This window comes from Vipera berus (assembly GCF_964194415.1).
Source record: "Vipera berus genome assembly, chromosome: W".
Lineage (NCBI taxonomy): Eukaryota > Metazoa > Chordata > Lepidosauria > Squamata > Viperidae > Vipera > Vipera berus.
In genome coordinates, this window is record NC_138210.1 from 46592849 (window position 1) to 46611887 (window position 19039).

The 19039-nt window shown below is 50.5% G+C and overlaps 1 protein-coding gene across 1 annotated transcript in view; it reads right to left on the bottom strand.

Moving 5' to 3' along the window:
- Positions 1–9449: 9449 nt before the first annotated feature.
- LOC308676816 (kinesin-1 heavy chain-like) overlaps positions 9450–19039 on the bottom strand; it is a gene marked incomplete at both ends in the record, with an annotated part of 147792 nt that continues 138202 nt past the window's right edge. The window contains 5 exons of the mRNA XM_081342845.1: positions 9450–9460; positions 10200–10348; positions 14015–14160; positions 14436–14540; positions 16098–16222. Coding sequence (XP_081198971.1) covers positions 9450–9460; positions 10200–10348; positions 14015–14160; positions 14436–14540; positions 16098–16222 — 536 coding nt within the window. The remainder of the gene's footprint in view (positions 9461–10199; positions 10349–14014; positions 14161–14435; positions 14541–16097; positions 16223–19039) is intronic.

Sequence of the window (19039 nt, forward strand, 5' to 3'; positions counted from 1 at the left end):
TTGTGTCAAAAAGATTTAAGGATGTAAAAATACCTGAAACCAAGGTGCCCGATAACAAGAAAAAGGTGCTATTTGAGGAAGAGGAAATGACTTTTAGACCCCCTCCTTATGTGCCGCGTCCGCTCCCACTGCCACAACCTTTAGCGGCAGCAGCTGCTGCAGCGCCAAGTGGAGCGCAGCCAGCAGTCAGAAAGAAACAAAGGAGAAAGGAGCCCATGGCTCCTAAAGATGAGGAGGATCCTTCTGTGGCTGGGAGTGGAGAAATAGGAGAGGGAGCTGATGATGAAGAGGAGGAAGGATTAGCTGCTGGGGTAGATGTATCGGTAGGAGTAATGACAAGGTCAGCTACAGCTAAAGCAGCGGCTGCTAAGCGTGGATTCTTAGCTCCCTTAAGGGAGACAGATCAGCAAGTTATAAATCAACAGGGTCAGGTGGAGTTCCACCCTATGTTTCAATATGTTCCGTTCACCACAACGGATCTCTTGAACTGGAGGCAGCATTATGGTCCTATGACCACTAAACCAACTGAGATAGCAGACCTGTTTCAGACTATCATGCAAACCCATAACCCCACATGGCAGGATGTACAGCAGTTGTTGAACACACTATTAACTCCGGAGGAAAAGGAGAAGTGGAGAGCCACGGTTAGGAAATGTGTTATAGACAGGTACCCTAACGTGCAGAATATACAGGTAGAGATACAGACAAGGGCACCGGAGCAGGATCCAGATTGGAATGTTAGGGATGCAGTGCAAAGGACATTGTTGCGGGAATATCAGAATTTAACAGTAGAGGTGCTTCGGAAGGCAGGAAAACCCCCTGTGAATATGTCTAAACCATCTTTGGTAACGCAGGGAGCAGATGAAAGCCTGGAGAGTTTTTTTTTTGCAATGGCTGATAGAGGCTTATGAGCTGTATACGCAGATAGATCCGAGACATGCAGACAATGTACGAATGTTGAATGAGAGATTTATAGCACAAAGTTATGGTGATATAAGGAAGAAGTTACAGAGGTTGGAAGGAGCTCTGGGAAAGAATACCAGTGAATTGTTGGAGGTAGCAAGAAAAGTGTATGTTAATAGGGATAAAGTAGAGAAGAAAGAGAGGGAAGCATGAATGCAGAGGAAAACGGAATTGCTGGCGGTAGCTTTAAAAGGGAAAACACCGCTGAGGCTAAATCAATGTGCGTATTGTAAGGAAGAAGGTCATTGGCAGAGGGAATGTCCGAAACTAGGGATGAGAGGACGAGGCTGGAGAGGAAGGACAGATTTTGGAAGAGGAAGGTCTATAGGAACGGCACAGACTGGATTTTCTTTAAGAGGAAGAGGGAACCGAGGAGGTAGAGGAAGAATGGAAAGTGAACGTGAGATAGAAGGGATTGGATTGGCAGGGACAAGTTGGACGGATTGACGGGGACCGGGCTTAGAGGAGCCCCCCCCAAGCCTTTGGTAACTATGAATATAGGGGGTCATAAGACGATGTTTTTGGTAGATACGGGAGCAGGAAGGTCAGTCGTAAATAGCCCAGTTTCAGCACCTGGACCCCATCAAATACAGGTTCAACGAGTGTCAGGACAGATATTGGGACGGCAGGTCCTAAAACCAGTCACATGTATTTTTAATGGATCGCAAATTCAACATGAGTTCTTATACATCCCTGAATGCCCAATACCCTTATTAGGCAGAGATTTGCTCAGCAAACTAGGTGCCACAATCTCTTTTGACGAAGGCCAGCAGAAACTTAGAATAAAACACCAGCCTGAAGCAATGTGGAGACTCACAGTAACTAGATCAGCTATTGAGCTAAATAATACGGAGAAATGGAGGGAATTTGAGGTTCCAGGTATATGGGCAGAGGATAACCCTCCTGGATTTGCAGCTCATCATCTTCCGATAATAGTGGAGGTGAAGCCCCTGGCTACGCCAGTTCATATTTGTCAGCGTCCGTGCTCTAATGAGGCCGTAGCTGCGATATATGAAAGTATTCAAAAATACCGTAAAGCAGGGATTTTGGTGCCCATTCAGTCTCCTTGGAACATTCCCATTTTGCCAATCAAAAAGCCAGATGGAAATTTTCGCCCCGTGCAAGATTTAAGGATTATAAATTCAATAACGGAAACCATACATCCTGTTTTGTCAAACCCGTATACGCTCCTTAGTTTGATTCCACCGACTGCTAGGTGGTTCTCAGTAATAGATTTAAAGGATGCCTTTTTCACAATCCCAATCCACAAGATTAGTCAGCCATTGTTTGCATTTGAGTGGGAGAGCCCGGGGACAGGTCAAAAGAGGCAATACACATGGACTCGACTTCCCCAAGGGTTTAAGAACTCACCCACCTTGTTTGGTACTGCTCTAGGAAAAGACTTGCAGCATTATGTACCCCGACAACCTGGAGATATAGTTTTACAGTATGTAGATGATGTCTTGGTTACAGGCAAAACAGAGGAATTGTGTTGGGATAATACGAGAACTCTTTTGCTTTTGTTATTAAAATGTGGTTATCGGGTGTCCAAAAAGAAAGCACAATTGGTACTGCAGAAAGTAAGATACTTAGGATATGATATTATGCATGGTCAGAGAGCCCTAGGACAAGAAAGGAAGCAGGCAATTCTAGCCATTGCTGAACCAGTAAACAGAAGGCAGCTGCGAGGTTTTTTGGGGTTAGCTAGTTTTTGCAGAATTTGGATACCTAATTTTGCACTGATGGCAGCTCTGCTTTATACAGCTACAAAGGGGGGTGACTTTGAACCTTTTCAGTGGGGAGGAGAACAAATAAGGGCTTTTAAGGACATTAAGCTTGCTCTTACAGCAGCACCAGCTTTGGTTTTACCTAATTTCAAGAAGGCTTTCAATCTATATGTAGATACAAAAAAGAATGTTGCATTGGGAGTGTTGACACAGCAGCTGGGGCAGTGGCTGTTAGATGTTTTTGTACCAGCCATGGCAGTTCCCCAAAAGGTCACCAGATGGGTGACTCCGGCCACTGCAGCCCCATTGGAGAGAGTAAATGGCCCTCCAGCCCCCTCACTCTCATTGGTAAGGGAGGGGCTGGGGACCCCCATAAAAACCTCTGCACAGGGGCTGCTCTTTAGCTCTTGTTCAAGCTCCCTCTGGGACTGATCCATGGGCTCAATCCAGGCATGGATGCCTCCATGCCAGGTAACTCTTTCTCTTCACTTTATCTTTAAATAAAGCTTCATCTGATTGCATCCCTGCGTGCTGCCTTTTTCTTGGAAGCACCTCAACGAACCATCGGTCTCGTGAGGCCTCTCACAAATTGGTAGCAGAGGAAGGTTTGAGGCAACGCTTCCAAGCCAGCAGCTAGAAGCAAGATGCCTGGAGGTTCCAGCAAGAACCCCTTTGAGACGGATGGCAGGAGATCCCCAATTGTGACCAGGAGTCTTCAATCAAGGACGGCAGCCCTGCATCCAGCCCCTGACGCAAGCTTCAGTCCAGGTGAGAATACAGATGACCTCTATTCCCCCAGAGGACCCAGCAGAGCGCCAGAGACCCCTTCGCATGCCTCCCTACAGCTGCAAGCCACAGAGGGAAGCATGGAAGGCTTACAGTGCACCCAAGACTGCTCAGACACCCGGGAAGCAGCCCGGGACCAGGCCAAGCGCAGTGTGGACCAGATGACTAACCAGGAATGCAGGGAGCTGTTCCAAATGCTCCTTGCAGCACAAAGGACGCCACAAGCCTCTCCACGAGGGATGCCAGTGCAGGGGGCCTCTGGACACTGGGTAAGTCCTTCCCCAGCACCCACGAGGCCCCCTATCATGGCACCGTCCACCCTGGGGGACCCCGGGGCCCCGGAGCTTTTGGTGGGAAATTTCCCGCCAAACTGTGATCTGCAGCTACCGGGGCCAACCGGAAGCAAAATGGCGGCACCCAGGACACCAACATGGTTTGATAGGCCTCAGTCAAGCCTCAAGGCCCAGCAACCGGTGGCAGCCAGCCGAAGTGGCACGCAAACCGCCCGGTCTTCCCCACCGGAAAGCCTCAAAGCCTATGATAGCCTTGAAGCCTGCCCAGCCGTGCCGGCATCGACATTGGGGGTAGCCAGCCTCCCTCGCTACCCCCAGGAGCCTGACTGTGGGGGGACATCCAGTCCAGGGCCCCCCAGCTGCGCCCGGTGTCTCTGGAGGGCCTCCAAAGGAGCTCCGGGGCCTCCGACCCTCTCCCCGAGGCCTAACTGCCAGGAGGCGTCCGGCCTGGAGCCTCCCAGCTATGTCTTGCAACACCAGAGGGCCCCTGGTGAACCCCCGGGCCCTCCGGCCGACTTTTCGCCACCGCCCAGATGCCCTACTTGCCAGATGGTCTTCGGGGGGCCTCCGGACGAGGCCTCCTCTTGCAGCGCCGTCTTCAGCCACCTCCAGGGTCTTCAGGACCAGCGATGGGCTCCTCCGGGCGATCCTGGGCATCTCTGTGCCATCCTGGCCCCATCCTGCAGTCTTCGCCCCCCGGTGAGTGTTCCAGTGCCGGGGGAGGCTTCAGGAGGAATCTTCGGGGCTTCTGCGGCCTTCAGCCCCTCTTCAGGCCCAAATCCCGGCCTGCAGGCCTGGGCCTGGGCCTGGCCCAGAGGCAGAGAGAGAGACACCCGCTCCCTCCGCCTCCTGGGCCCAAATGAATTCTGAGCATGCCCAGTCGAGGCCATCTAAAAATCAGAGAAAAATACCAACACCTGACAGCAGAGGGATCCCTCTTCCATTCACCTCAATGGAGAGCTCACAGATGTATAGAAATGGACAAAGAGCTGGGGAAAATTCCCTTTATTCCCATATACCACTCTACTGAGCTCACTGGATGCTAACTTGTACCCCAGCATTCCAGATGGGCTCACAGCTGGCGAAGTTTGGGGGTTATTATACAATTTATTCAACAGCGACAGCATCGGTTCGACCACCAGACTCACATCTCAGTTTTACAACACCAAGCTAAGTTTTGGGGCTAACATGGCTGAGCACCTGGGAAAATTGAAGGCGCTCAGGGCAGAACTGATGTTCAGAGACTACCTTGTACCTGAGGCGAACATGGTCGCTGTCATTCTGGCTTCCCTGGACAAAAATTGGAGCAATTTCATTGTTTCACTGGAGGGGACCAGGAAGGAAGCCATGACTCTGTCCTACGTCACAGGGAGGCTCATTGAGGAAGACAGGAGGCGTAGAGATGCAGGAGAATACGCCAGAGCCACCACTCAGCGCGCCAGCAGGAGGCACCACAACTCAGAGCAGGTTAATGCTCTACTTAAGTGTTTCATCTGTGGCTCTGAGGGGCATATGAAGAAGGACTGCCCCCATCACCAGCAAGGCCCCAAGCGTGGTTCCAATCAAGGAAGGGGCAAGGGGCAGGGAAGGGGACGTGGCGGGGGCAAAGGTAGTGCCAAGGGCAATTTTGTGTGTACTTGTGCTCTCACCCCCACCACAAAGGCTGATAGCCCCACTGGCTTATGGTTAGTGGACTCTGGAGCTTCATCTCACATTACCAATATGAAACAAGGTTTTAAAAGGTTAAAGAGAATTAACTCCTTTGTCAAGGTGGCCAATGGTGATAAGGCTTTGGTTGTTGGGGAGGGCACTGTCTCTGTACCGGGGCTGGGAAATGTTGAAGGGGTATTGCATGCTCCCTCTATTGCCAACAATCTGTTAAGCATTATCAAATTATGTGCCGATGACAGGGTGGAAGTTTTATTTCGCAAAGGGGGAGGTCATGTCACTCGGGACCAGAAGGTCATTGGGAGTGTTGCCATCATAAATGGTTTGCCATACTTCTCCCCTGAGGACCCAGCCACAGAGGACAGTCCACCGGGTGCCTAAGTCGGTCAAGATCCTTCTGTATCTTAAGCCTATCTTCTAGAGTGTTGGCTATTCCTGCCAGCTTGGTGTCGTCTGCAAATTTGACAAGTTCCCCATCTATCCCCTCGGCCAAATCGTTGATGAAGCAAGCAACGGGTGAGTGTGTTTGCTCCATTTGCACGAGTGGCAGGCGCGCACCCCCACCACTCACGCAAATGCAGCTGCGAGTTTATGTGCCCACCGCTTGCGTAGAACAATCCCCTCTCCCCGCCGCCCACCAGTTCACAAAGCTGAAAAGGTTGGTGAACTATGATCTAAATAATAATAATAATGATGATGATGATAATAATAACAATAATAATAATGATGATGATGATGATAATAATAATAATAATTTTATTTGTATACCGCCCTTCTCCCGAAGGACTCAGGGCGGTGAACAGGGCAAACATATAAAAGTACAGGAATACTAAAACTAAAAAAGAATTAAACAAGATGCCCAAGTTAAAACAGTAGATTAAAATACATTTAAAATAGCAATAAAACCTAAACCCATCCCCCATCAGGCCAGGGCGGCTTGTTCGAACAAATAAGTCTTCAGATCGCGTCGGAAGGAGTGAAGGTTGAGCGCCATCCGGAGCCCACAGTAATAACTCACCCCCCATGGCAAGAGATGGAATAACCGGAATATCCCGGGATGCCGGCACGAACAGCCACTCAGTCTTGTCAGGGTTGAGCCGAAGCCTGTTCCTCCCCATCCAGACCCAGACCGCCTCCAGGCAACGGGACATCACGTCGAGGGCATCACTGGGGTGGTTTGGGGTCGAAATAAAAAGCTGGGTATCATCAGCATACTGATGATACCCAACTCCAAAACCACGAATGATCTCACCCAGCGGCTTCATGTAGATGTTGAACAGGAGAGGCGAGAGGACCGATCCCTGAGGGACTCCACAAATGAGAGGCCTCAAGGTCGACCTCTGTCCCCCTGCCAACACCGACTGCGAACGTCCCAGAAGGTAGGAGGAGAACCACTGAAGAACTGTGCCTCCCACTCCCAACCCCTTGAGACGTTGCAGCAAGATACCATGGTCAATGGTATCAAAAGCCGCTGAGAGGTCTAAAAGGACTAGGACAGAGGAGCAACCCCTGTCCCGAGCCCGCCAGAGATCATTCACCAGTGCGACTAATGCCGTCTCCGTGCTGTACCCGGGCCTGAAGCCCGATTGGTACGGGTCTAGATAATCAGCTTCATCCAAGAACAAAGGGAGCTGTTGCGCCACCACGCTCTCAACAACCTTCGCAAGAAAGCGAAGGTTGGAGACCGGACGAAAGTTGTTTAATATTGCTGAGTCCAAGGCAGGCTTCTTGAGGAGGGGTCTCACCACCGCCTCCTTCAAGGCGGCGGGAAAGCTACCCTCACTCAAAGAGGCAGTGATCACTGCCTGGAGCCAGCCTCGTGTCCCATCCCGGGCCGCATTAGTCAGCCAGGAGGGACACGGGTCCAACAAACACGTGGTGGAGCTCAGCTTCCCCATGATCTTGTCCACTTCTTCAGGAGTCACAGGATCGGACTCCTCCCAGATAACATCGACAAGGCTGCCCGTATCCTCATCGTCAGACTCTGCCCAGTCGGAGTCCAGACCGGTCCAGATCCGAGCGATTTTGTCCGACAGAAATGGACTAAACTCCTCGGCTCGACCCTGCAAGGGTTCCTCCCTCGCCTCCTGATTAAGGAGAGAGCGAGTTACTCTAAACAGGGCGGCCGGGCGATTATCTGCGGACGCGATGAGGGTGGCAAAGTGGTTAGACCTTGCCACCCTCATCGCCGCGAGATAAGTTCTCGTAAACGACCTTAGTCATAACCGGTCGGATTCGGATCGGCTGGATCTCCAACAGCTCTCTAGGCCCCGTCTCCGACGCTTCATCTCCCGGAGCTCCATGGAGAACCATGGAGCCCATTGGGATCTGCGCCGGGTCAAGGGCCGCATGGGTTCAACTTGGTCGAGTGCCTCTGTGGCTGCCCTTTCCCAGGCTTCCACTAGGGCATCGACCGAGCTGTGGGCAAAGGAGGCAGGTGGGGGCCCAAGCGCCGCCTGGAACCGCTCAGGGTCCATCAGGCGCCTAGGACGGAATTGGCTCAGCAACCCCACGACGGGGAGTGGCAAAACGGAAGACCAACCGCTGGAGATGATGATCGGTCCATGACAGGGGTGTAATAATTGGGGAACCCCCCCAAGATCATCTAACCACCGTCCGGATAGAAAAACCAAATCAAGCGTGTGACCCCCCCCATGAGTTGGGCCCAGAATAACCTGCATCAGGTCCATGGCCGTCATGGAAGCCATGAACTCCCGAGCTAACTCAGATGATCCCCCCAGGGATGGTAGGTTGAAGTCACCCAAAACTATAAGTTTGGGGAACTCAACCACCAACCCTGAAAGGATATCGAGAAGCTCAGGCAGGGCTGCTGCTACGCGACTAGGCGAAAAGTACAACAGCAGCAAGCCCAACTGAGCTCTAGGGCCACATCTCAGGAGGAGGGACTCACACCCGACTATCTGGACTATGGTGGCCTCCCGCGGGCATAAGGTCTCCCTCGCAACTACTGCCACTCCACCGCCCCTACCCTGAGCCTGAGGCTGGTGCAGCACCCAGAAGCCTGATGGGCAAAGATCAACCAGGGGGACCCCGCCCTCTGGGCCCAACCAGGTCTCCGTAATGCAATCCAGGTCCGCATGCTCCTCCTCAATCAGCTCACGAATGAGAGGAGCCTTATTCATTACGGACCTGGCATTGAAATACACGAGCCTGAGCTCAGGTGGATGCTCATCCTCGCTCCCGGTACCACGGGCCGAAATCAGAGGGTCGGAGCACATCACCGCTTGGAGACAGCGGGGACGCACTCCCAGATATTGATATGGCCCTCTGTTCATACACCTGCGGCCATTCCCTACCGCCGTGGGAATAGGCAATCCCACACCCCAGCCCAACCCCCACCACGGCGCGATCAATCCCTGACCTGGTCTGAGAAACGGTTGGTGGAACCCCCCCCAATTTCCAACCGAACCTGTAAACCCACCCCCCTCCGTAACCCCACAAAATATTTCGCTAAAAAACACGCCAGGGGCCTCTTGTTAACTTTGTGAAGGAGGTTCCTGTCCCTGCCCAACCATCTCTCGGGGTCCCAATAATTGGGCTCGTCATCAAGAGGAACGATGGAAAGGAAGGCGGGTCGCACCCAGGAGAGGGGGGCACCCCTGAGCGCAAATAAGTCTGTGCTGGAGTATGATAAATAAACCATTTGTCCAGGTAAGTCCAGTCAGGCAGTCCATCAGTCTGAAGATGAAAACTGGAAGGTCAAGAGTGTCCAGTCCACCAGCTCCCTGCCACTGAGCTGGGTACCATTCAGGTGACACCCAAAATAGAACAGGCACCTCCCTCTCACGAAGGGCTCGAATCTATCATGGGGTGGACAAAATACCAACCCAGTAAGGCATACCTCCCTAGATCTCTCACCTCTAGGGAGGCAGCAGATGGTATTGGTTGGTATCGATGATAATACATACGAGCCGCCCTCTCACGGAGGCTCGTCCAAGACCTTCTTAGTCCAGTAGGGACCATAGGGAGAGAAGGAAAAGAGCAGCAGTTATCAGGCGTAACCTGAAGATAACCATAGTTAGGTTGGAGAGCACGGTTCATCTCAAGGCGGGAAGAGCAAAGCGGGGAGAGCAGAAAATGCCGGACGGCAGATAGATGGGCCCCAATGCAGGCAGCTGAAGTCCGGATGGCAAAAAGCATATCGTTTGGTCAGCCACACACAGCGCCAAGAGTCAAATGGTCCCACGCCAGCCGTAGGTCTCCCTGGTCGAAAACAGGCGAAGAACAGCCTCAAATAATCTTCAACAGACCACGCAGAGACCACGAACCGGCAAAACGCTCGCATTCTGCTCACTGCCGATCACTCCACCGCTCTACCACAGCGCCGAGTCAACCTCCATTACAGAGCATACGGGGGTTTTGGAGGGCACTCCAAGCCGCGGCTCCTCCCAACTCCACCTGGACCTCCGAGATGAAAACGCCGAAGCTCGGATGGAAAATGGAGGGCAGCAACTCCAACAACATGCCGACCCTTCTTCTTTCTCAGTTCGATCGTCCCTCTGAGCCTCGATACAGAGGAAGAAACATCTCCGCGGGCTTGTAGGATCCCCAGAAGACTGGTAAGGACGCCAGGACTGGAAACACTCCACGGAGCTCAGCCCAGCACGTCCACCATCTTGGGCATGCGCATTGTGTGCTGATATTACCACATTATATGAGCTATTTATAAGCAAAAGCTCTGGTCATGCCATTTCACATTTAATAAAAATGATCACAGAATTGAAGACTAAGAGTAACCTACCATTGAGCCATCTATTGAGCTCATTTTCAAGCCACTGAATAGTGTTACGCAGTGTTTTGTTTTTCTCTTTTTCTTTTTCATATTTTTTCTTCCACTGTTCTGCAGTTAATTCTACATTAACGCACACTGTATTCTTGATAGTCTTGGCTCTATAATGGCAGATTAAAAGTTAACTAAATATAGGGTTGTTTAAACTGTATAGAAGATTTCAATGCTAATCTTCAGCCCCAATCCCTTTTCTGAATAATTAAAACAACATGTACATATTTTTGTCACCTTTATGCAGCTTCACAGCATGGCGCATTATATCTAGTTCATCTTTTATATGATTGTAAGAAACAGAAGCTCAAAACAGTTGTATAGCAGAAAACAACACCAGTTGCAAATAGGAGTGTGGCAAAATAAGCCAGATGAAAAAAAAAACCAACAACCTTCAGTTGAGAAGGCTATGTATCTCACTTATGACTTTGTATCCCAATAACACAGCAATTACCAGATACATATCCCAGAAGGTCTAACTCAGGGGTCGGCAACCTGAAACATTGAAAGAGCCACTCGGAACTGGTTCCCTCACAAAAGAAAAAACTGGGAGCCGCAAAAAGCATGTGCACATGTGCGGAACAGGGGGCTTGATGAGTGGAGCCTAAGGCAGGGGTCGGCAACCTGAAACATTGAAAGAGCCACTTGGAACCGGTTCCCTCACAAAAGAAAAAACTGGGAGCCGCAAAAAGAGTGTGCGCATGCACGGAACAGGGGTCTTGATGAGTGGAGCCTAAGGCGAGACATGCACCGGCCCTGCCCCCCGCTCTCATTCACTCACCTTTGCTTGGAGAAGCTTCTCTCTCGCTCTCATTCACTCACATTTTGTTTGAAAAAGCTTCCCTCTCCCACACTTTGCTCGAAAATGCTCTCTCTCGCACTCATTCACTCACCGACTGGAAAGGCCAGCCGCGGAGCCTCCATTGACTTTCATGGGGATGCTTGGCAATGAAGGGGCCGATTGAAACCGCTCCTACTGCTGCTACTACTACTACTACTACCAGCACTTTTCCACTTGCTGCTTGGTTCCGATGAAACCGGAGAACCCCTGGATGCCACTGCTGGGAGTGGAGGAGGCTGCCTGGGTTCGGCTGTAGTGGAAGCCGACGACAGTAGCAGTGGAGGCGGCGGCGAGAGAGATGCTGGAGGTCCATTGCATCTCCGCCAGCCTTCGCCTCCCCCGCAGAACCACATTCCTGTGCCGGCCCCCATGCCAGCAATTACCCAAGGGCCGGGTAATTGTTCTGGCGGCTGCGGCTCCCGGACAACAGCATTAGGCTACCCCAACAGCAGGCAGGCGGTGCTGCCCGGACAAACCGCTGCTCCTGCTGCCACAACCACCAAACATGGCAAGCCCTCGCTTTCCTTAATCATCCCCTCCCCTTCCAACTTTTCCAATGAACAGCTCCCGCCACACCCTAAAAACAAGCTCCACGCCTAGGGTCTGGCGTTTCGAAGTTTCCGAACAACTCCACCCCCCCACCCCCACTTCGCCCTATGCCGGCTACGTCCCATGCTAGGAAGGCGAAGCCCGCCAGCTCCAGGGCTGGTCTTTCCAGGGAGATGTGTGCGGTCAAACCGTTGAGCCAGACATCCCTCCCTGCCCCTTTAGGCAGGCGTAAGCGGGGGGCGGGGCTGATTCAACCTGGGACTTGACAGGAGACTGGACTCATCACTCTGCCTTCTGGGCCGGGACGGCGAGGACGCTGAGGAGAGGCTTCAGCCTGCGAAGCTCAGCCAAGGAAAGGCGTGGATTCAAGAAGAGCCCTTCGTCCCAGACCACACGCCGCACTTGCCCAGTCCAGCCGGCATCAGCTTACCTGTCTCTCACACCTGGCCTCCCAGCTCTGCCAGTCCCACGCAAACTCCCCAGTCTAGTGGGAACTGCATGGCGCAGCCAACAACTTTCCCTCCCCCCCTTCTGTCCCTCCCGGCTTGCCTAGCCCAGCCTCTGCTGCAGGAGAAGCCAATGGCAGGCGCGGCCTCCCGGAGGTAGCCCGGCTCTGCGCACCACGCCCTCAGTGGCAGCAGGAAGGCGCTTCTCGCCTCCCTGTCCAGTTTACTTTGCGAGGAGGCGGAAGGTGGAACTGGTAGCGCCGTGCTTGTACACTATTATGTCCGACTGCCAAGGGATCACGGAATACGGGAACCTCCCAGCAGGGAGCCGCCACACTTGCCGTCTTTGGCGGCTGTGGCGGCAGGAGCAGAGGTGTGTTTAATACATCATCCTTCCATGGGTCTGCCTCTCTCCTGGCTGGATCTCTTAATAACGGCGAGGGGGTGAGGAGGCTGTAACGAGAGGGGCAAGCAGCCTTTCCCCCTGTCTGTCTGTCTGCCTGACAAGTTTACCTCAGGTAGAGAGGCGGGAAGCAGAAGCCTGAATACTCTTCAATGAGTGGCTGAAAGCACCTACCCCCCGCTCCGACATTGCTGGTGGCGGGAACAGCCAGTTTCTTATAGTGATGGCACTGATCCGGGCTGCTCTCCTCCCAATAGTAACAAAACCAGGGAGCCCCACCACTCTGCCCGACATTCATCGTGGCTGCTGCGGCAAAGCCGGGAAGGCGAGCGAGCCAGAAGGAATGTGCCATCTCCGGCAGAAACCCCCGCCAAGCAAGCAAGCAAGGTAGGGCATGAGGTGCGCCAGGCTGTGCCTTTGCCCGTGTCCCGCTCGCTCGCCTCTCCAGCTACGCTGCTGGGTTGCAGGGAGAGAAACGGGCTTAGAGGAGGAAGAGGAGGAAGCTCTCCCAAGCTCAGCAGGCTCCAGCAGCCTCTGGGCCGCTGAGGGTGGGTTGGGGAGGGAGGGAGGACGCGTCAGGTGGACCTGCGGCGCAATTCAACAGAGCGAAGTGGCGTGAAGTGAGGCAAAAGCAGATAAAGAAGCCGCAGCCTCATAAGTGAGGAAAGTTTGGCTGCTCCTGTTCCGGCTCAGCAGCCGCCAAAAGCCACCAAAAGCCGCAGGGGTCCGGGTGTCTGTCTGTCTGTCTGTCTCTCTCTCTCTCTCTGTGTATTTGATGGACCCACTAATAAGGTTCCCCTCGCTTTTCATTGATGGAAGTGGGTCGAAATCATAGCAGTAGTTTTGATTGATTGTCCTGGTCTGAAACCAGATTCATTGAAATCTGCCAGACTGCTACTGTATGTATACACAGAGAATGGAAGCCCTTTTGATTTCGGGGGAGCCACTTTTACCCTAAGTCTGGTCTCCTGTCAAGTCCCAGGTTGAATCAGTCCCCCCCACCCCCCGCACGCTCCATCTGACTGACCCACTCACCTTTCCAGCAGTCCTCCTGTCTCTTTCTCCACTGCCACCACATGCAATCTGAGGAAGAAAAGAGGTTTGTGGGCAGTCCCACAAACAGCTTGTGGAAAGTCCCACAAACCAAAGAACCTCAACCAATCAATTCAAACTTTGCAAAGTTTTTTTCTGTGAGAAGTTTGAATTGATTGGTTGAACTTTTTTAGTCCCACTTTTTTTTTTTAGAGTGCACATGGCAGAGGAGGACTGGGAGCTGCAGGAGACAGCTGAAAGAGACCCATGCGGCTCCGGAGCCGCGGGTTGCCGACCCATGGTCTAACTTTCTATCTGTAATGGTTTATAATTGACAAGGAGCTTACAGAATGAAATACTGACAAGCTTTAAGAAAGATATTTTAGAGAAATAGACATTAAGCAAACATACACTGCTCAAAACCCGCATCAGAGAGACTTTGTGGAAGTCTAAAGTCTGTGTCGATGTAATCATTCTGCTTTTACAATCTCACTCTTAATCTCACCTCTGACCAAATAATAGTGTAGATTTTGTTTCAGATTCATTGTAAGATGATGGGGAGCAGCAAATAACAATTGTGGTTCTACAATTGCCTCCTAAAGAATCTTGTAAAATTCTGGTCATTTTACTATCTCGATAAGGTACATAAGTCTGCAAGTAAGAAAAAGCTTTTTTACTTTACTGTACTATAGACAGGTGAAAATATTTTGTATTTTTCTAAACCAAGAACCATTTAAGTTTAATTCAGCATGGTATTTTCAATCAGGAGGTTCTATGCTGTAATTACACTTAATGTAATTGAGCACAATTATTAAAATATTCAACACATACTAAAACAGTAAAGGGAATTAACATGAGGGTAACACATTTTATGGCTGAAATTAAGCAATTTGCATCAGGCATTTACAAATCATTGACATACTTACACTATTTTCAGCTAAAGCAGAAATGACATTTCCAAGAGCTGACAGAGATTTGTTGATATTTTTAGCTTCATCCAATACTGCACCTTCTGCTCCAGTTTTACTAACCTAAGATAATGTGAAAGATTGTAAGTCTAATCAATCTGTATTTAACAAATTTTGGATTGTAGCTAGAAAGACACCTTTAATATAGCATTTGCATTTCCCACTGAAACACTTTTCCCCATGTATCCCCATCCCAAACCAGTTCCTGATGATTTTTCAAAATTATGGAGAATCTGCAAAAGCTATACATAAGTCACATGTCATTTTAAAACAAGTGTTTCACCTCCGGGTGAAATTCAAGGTGCTGGTTATTACCTATAAAGCCCTACATGGCCTGGGTCCGGGTTATTTGAGGGAACACCTGCTGCCGGCATCAAACGCCCTTCGCCCAGTGCGCTCCCACAGGGAGGGTCTGCTCAGGGTTCCGCCGGTGAGAGATTGCCGGCGGGTGACACCCAGGGATAGGGCCTTCTCAGTGGGAGCGCCTGCCCTCTGGAACCAGCTGCCGGTGGAGCTGAGAACTGCCCCCGACCTCCGATCATTCCGCCGGGGCCTGAAGACCTGGCTCTTTGAGCTCTCGGGCCCAGGCTGAGGAGAAATTTTTAATTGGGGTTTTTAAGAGTACAGGGTCAATTTAATATTTTTTAATCTGGTTTTTAACTTTTGTATGTTGGATTTTTTAATTCCCTGTAAACCGCCCTGAGTCCTTAGGGAAAGGGCGGTATATAAATGTAACTAAATAAATAAAATAAATAAATAAGTAGCCCATATTAAAATGCAGTTTTAAAATTATAAAAGGAGTCAACCAAGAACTCTAGAAATGTGTTATATACAGTATATTATAAAATAATGCAACATGAAACAGTTATTTACAGGTAGTTCTTGATTTATGACTGTTCTTTTAATGATGGTCCAGAATTATGATGCCTTCAGAAAGAGTGCTTTACAGCCCATAAAACATTTCTAGCCATCTCAAAAGACTGCACTCTCTCAGTCACATGATCAATATCTGGATGCTTGGCAAGCTGTTAACCCTGTTCACAACTGATTGCCAAGTGGCCTGCAATCATGTGATCACCATTTGCAATCTTCTCTGCCAGCTTCATCAGAAAGTCAAGGGGGAAGCCACCAGGGAAGGTTGCAAATTGCAAGCTGCTGTCAGCAAGAGGACTCCCTCTCATCACTGGGGGATGGCTGAAAGAGCTGCCTCCTGAAGGGAGCCGAACTCCTTTGATGGGTTGTAGAAATGTAGCCAGAATCCTGAAGATTTCACCCTTGTTCCTGCACCCCGCCAAAGGAATTCTCTTCCATGGCCAGAGAGGAGTCGAAATTCTTTGGGAGGCAGCTCTTTCAGCCAGTCAGCATGGTTAAGGAGAGTGCCATGCTTGAGGCAGGTAGAGGTGGCCCAGCACAGGCCACACGTGAGTGTCTCTTCATTCAGGAGCTGAACATTCTGCTTGGATTTTGACAGGATTTTCAACTCCTGAGTGGCACCATAGATGAATGCCTTAGATGCACTTTTCTCTGATATATGCAGGGGAGTGGGGGGGAGAGACCCGATGTTGAAAGAGATAAATGACACCTTATTTTCATTTTTCTTTCAAAACATTAAAGTGTTACCTTTTCACTACCTGCCAAGTCTACAAGATAAAGCTTTCCACTCAATTTCTGCTCTGTTTGAGTGTTTTCTTGCTTTACATTAATGAGAAAGATGCTGTGACTCCGAGAGCTATGTTCATTCATATCTGTAAAAGAACAGTTTTAAAGCTTTATAAATGTCCACTCTGGCAACAGTCTTTACTGTTGAATTATAAGTGTCTCATAAATCAAAGCAGAATAAATTAATGAATCAATCTAAAAACAATATATTCCTTTATCAAAGAACTGTACCAAATCTATGAAACTAAATCTTTCATTTTTAAAACCATATTTATTTGCCATTGCAATAAGGAAGGAATTAAAAAATAGAGACACTCTTAAGTCAAGCTTGACTCCTTGTGGCTATCTAGACAGCACCACAGAAGTGCCTTGCTTTTTCCCCCCATAAGGAAGGTGTCAGAATCCATTTATATCATATTCATAAATGGAATGTTTCAAACATTGTTCCATGGATTCTGCCATCTCCCGAAGAGAAGAGAATAGATGTGTATTGAACCAGCAATAGGCATTTCAAAGGAAAGGAGAAGCCTTTTGAACTGGGGAAACAAAAGGGGGGGGGCTAGCATCTGGGTTTTGTCACGGAAGACAGCAATAAAACATGAAGGGTCCTAAGTTCCTTTTTCCCATGAGATGGATGATATGAGAGAAAGGATGGGGGACTGACCAAATGGGGTTAAGGGGGGTTAAACCAGGAACTCTTTATAAGGGTTTACTTCGTGGAATAATATAAGTCCTGTCTCGTTCCTACAACCAAGCATGTCATAGTAAAGATTCTTTTTTGGAAATAGATTTGACTCCAAGAATTTTGTCTTCCTAAGACGTGGTTTGGGGTGGGTCCTGACATTAGACAGGACTTGCACTGAAAGTCAACCTGGGAAGAGGAACCTTACCGGGGGACTTTGCAAATTAATATGATGTCCGACGATGAAGCAAGAAGGGAGGGAAGCCCCACGGAGAAGGAGCCTTCCTCCCAACCGAATTCCCAGAAACATTGGGAAGCTGAAGCGTCATATTCCTCCTGGGAGGAAACGGCGGAGCAGCACGAACGAAAACCCCGGTGGTCGATGGGCGTTGGAAGGAAAAGTGAGTGGGAAAAGGCTTCGGGAGAAGTGACCCTGAGACGGAGCGACCACCAACCGGAATGGAAACAAGAGATGGAGAACTCCCTGCACGCCAGTGAGGAAGAGCGGATTCTGGAAAAAGCTATTGACTTGATGAAAACAACCCTGAGCTCACTAAGGGAGGAGAGAGCTGGAAACCGCAACCGACACAACACCTGGGGTCGCAACTGGAGGGGTAACGGAAGGGATCCAACACCTGAAACCCCAGGGCCGTCCAATGGAACAGGAGCCGCTGACTCAGCGGTACCCACCCACCCCCAGACCCACAGACGGGGATCGAGATGAGGAGCGATACACTCTGCGGCGCAGACAACACTCCAGCCAAAGATTCCCACCCCTGGAAGCAAAGTTCAAGGGGGAGCCATCACAACTGGGATTTTTCCTAACCCAAGTCCTCAGCTACATGGAAGAGTACGGACGGGACATTCCCAGTGACAAAACACGCATCCGAATTGTGCAATCTGCCCTGGACGGGACGGCTGCAGACTGGGTGGTGAACCTGCATGACTCCAACGCCCCAGAACTCAACGACTTCAACCGATTCATGTCATCCTTGAGGCGACGATTCGAGGACCCTTTGGCTGACCGGAAGGCCCGGGAGAGAATCAAAACAGTGAGGCAGGGCAGGAGAACAGTGGCCGAATATACCCAAGAATTCCGAGCCATCGCCAGCAAGCTGAACTGGCCAGAAGACATACTCCTTAGCCACTTCAAAGACGGTCTAAACTACGACCTGTATGACGCTTGCCTGCCTCGGGGAGACCCCTACCATCTCGACGACTGGTATGTCCTGGCAGAGGAAGTGGAAATAGACCTATTGAAGAGACAACGCAGAGGAAAACCATGGGGCCGCCCGCCACTCGAGCAAACACGTGAGGGGGAAAACCCACCGGCCACTGCTAAAAAATCAAAGGGATGTTTCAATTGCGGGAGAGAGGGCCACCATGCTGCAGAATGTCGTTCGAAAGCCCCTCCACGCAAAACAGAGGCACCATCTTCCAAAAAGCTGGGGAAGTCTCAAGGCAACCCAAAAGAATCTTCCATGAAGGGGACAGAGGCTGTAGAGTCCACAATTCCTGCCAAAACCTGGGATTGGACTCCGGCCTACACTGCAGGGGCGGTGGACACCTCGGAAGACAGCTCAGAGGGAGAACCTTTGGTAAGTGGACCTCTTCCACCCATACTTAAGACAGTGACTATATTAGCTTCCTCTGTACCAAAAGCCAATGAAATAAAAGCTCTGATAGACTCTGGCTGCATCCGCTGCCTTATCAGCCCAACACTGGTGGAGGAACTGAGCATCCCAGTGAGGAGGCTAAAAGAACCAATCTCCTTCAGTCAATTAGATGGGTCTATAGCAGGGGGGGGACCAGCTACCCTAGCCACTCTACCAATCCACATGTCCCTGGGGTCCCATGAGGAGGACATAACGTTTATAGTGGCCCCAGGCATGGAATGCCCAATGATTTTAGGACTGGAATGGCTGAAGAAATGGAACCCCGGGATAAACTGGAGGACTGCAGAACTCAACTTCCCAAAAGGGGAACAGGAAAACGTAAAACCCCCAAACACCCCCCCAACCCAGAGGGAGGAGACAGCAGCAGTGGGGAAAGAGAAGGGGCTACCAGAGATACCGGAGGAATACAGGGACCTGGCTGAGGTTTTCAGTGAGGAAAGAGCAGATGAGCTTCCCCCCCACCGCCCCACAGACTGCACCATAGAATTCAAACCTGGGGCAAAACTCCCAAAACCCAGGATGTATGCCATGAGCCCAAGGGAAAT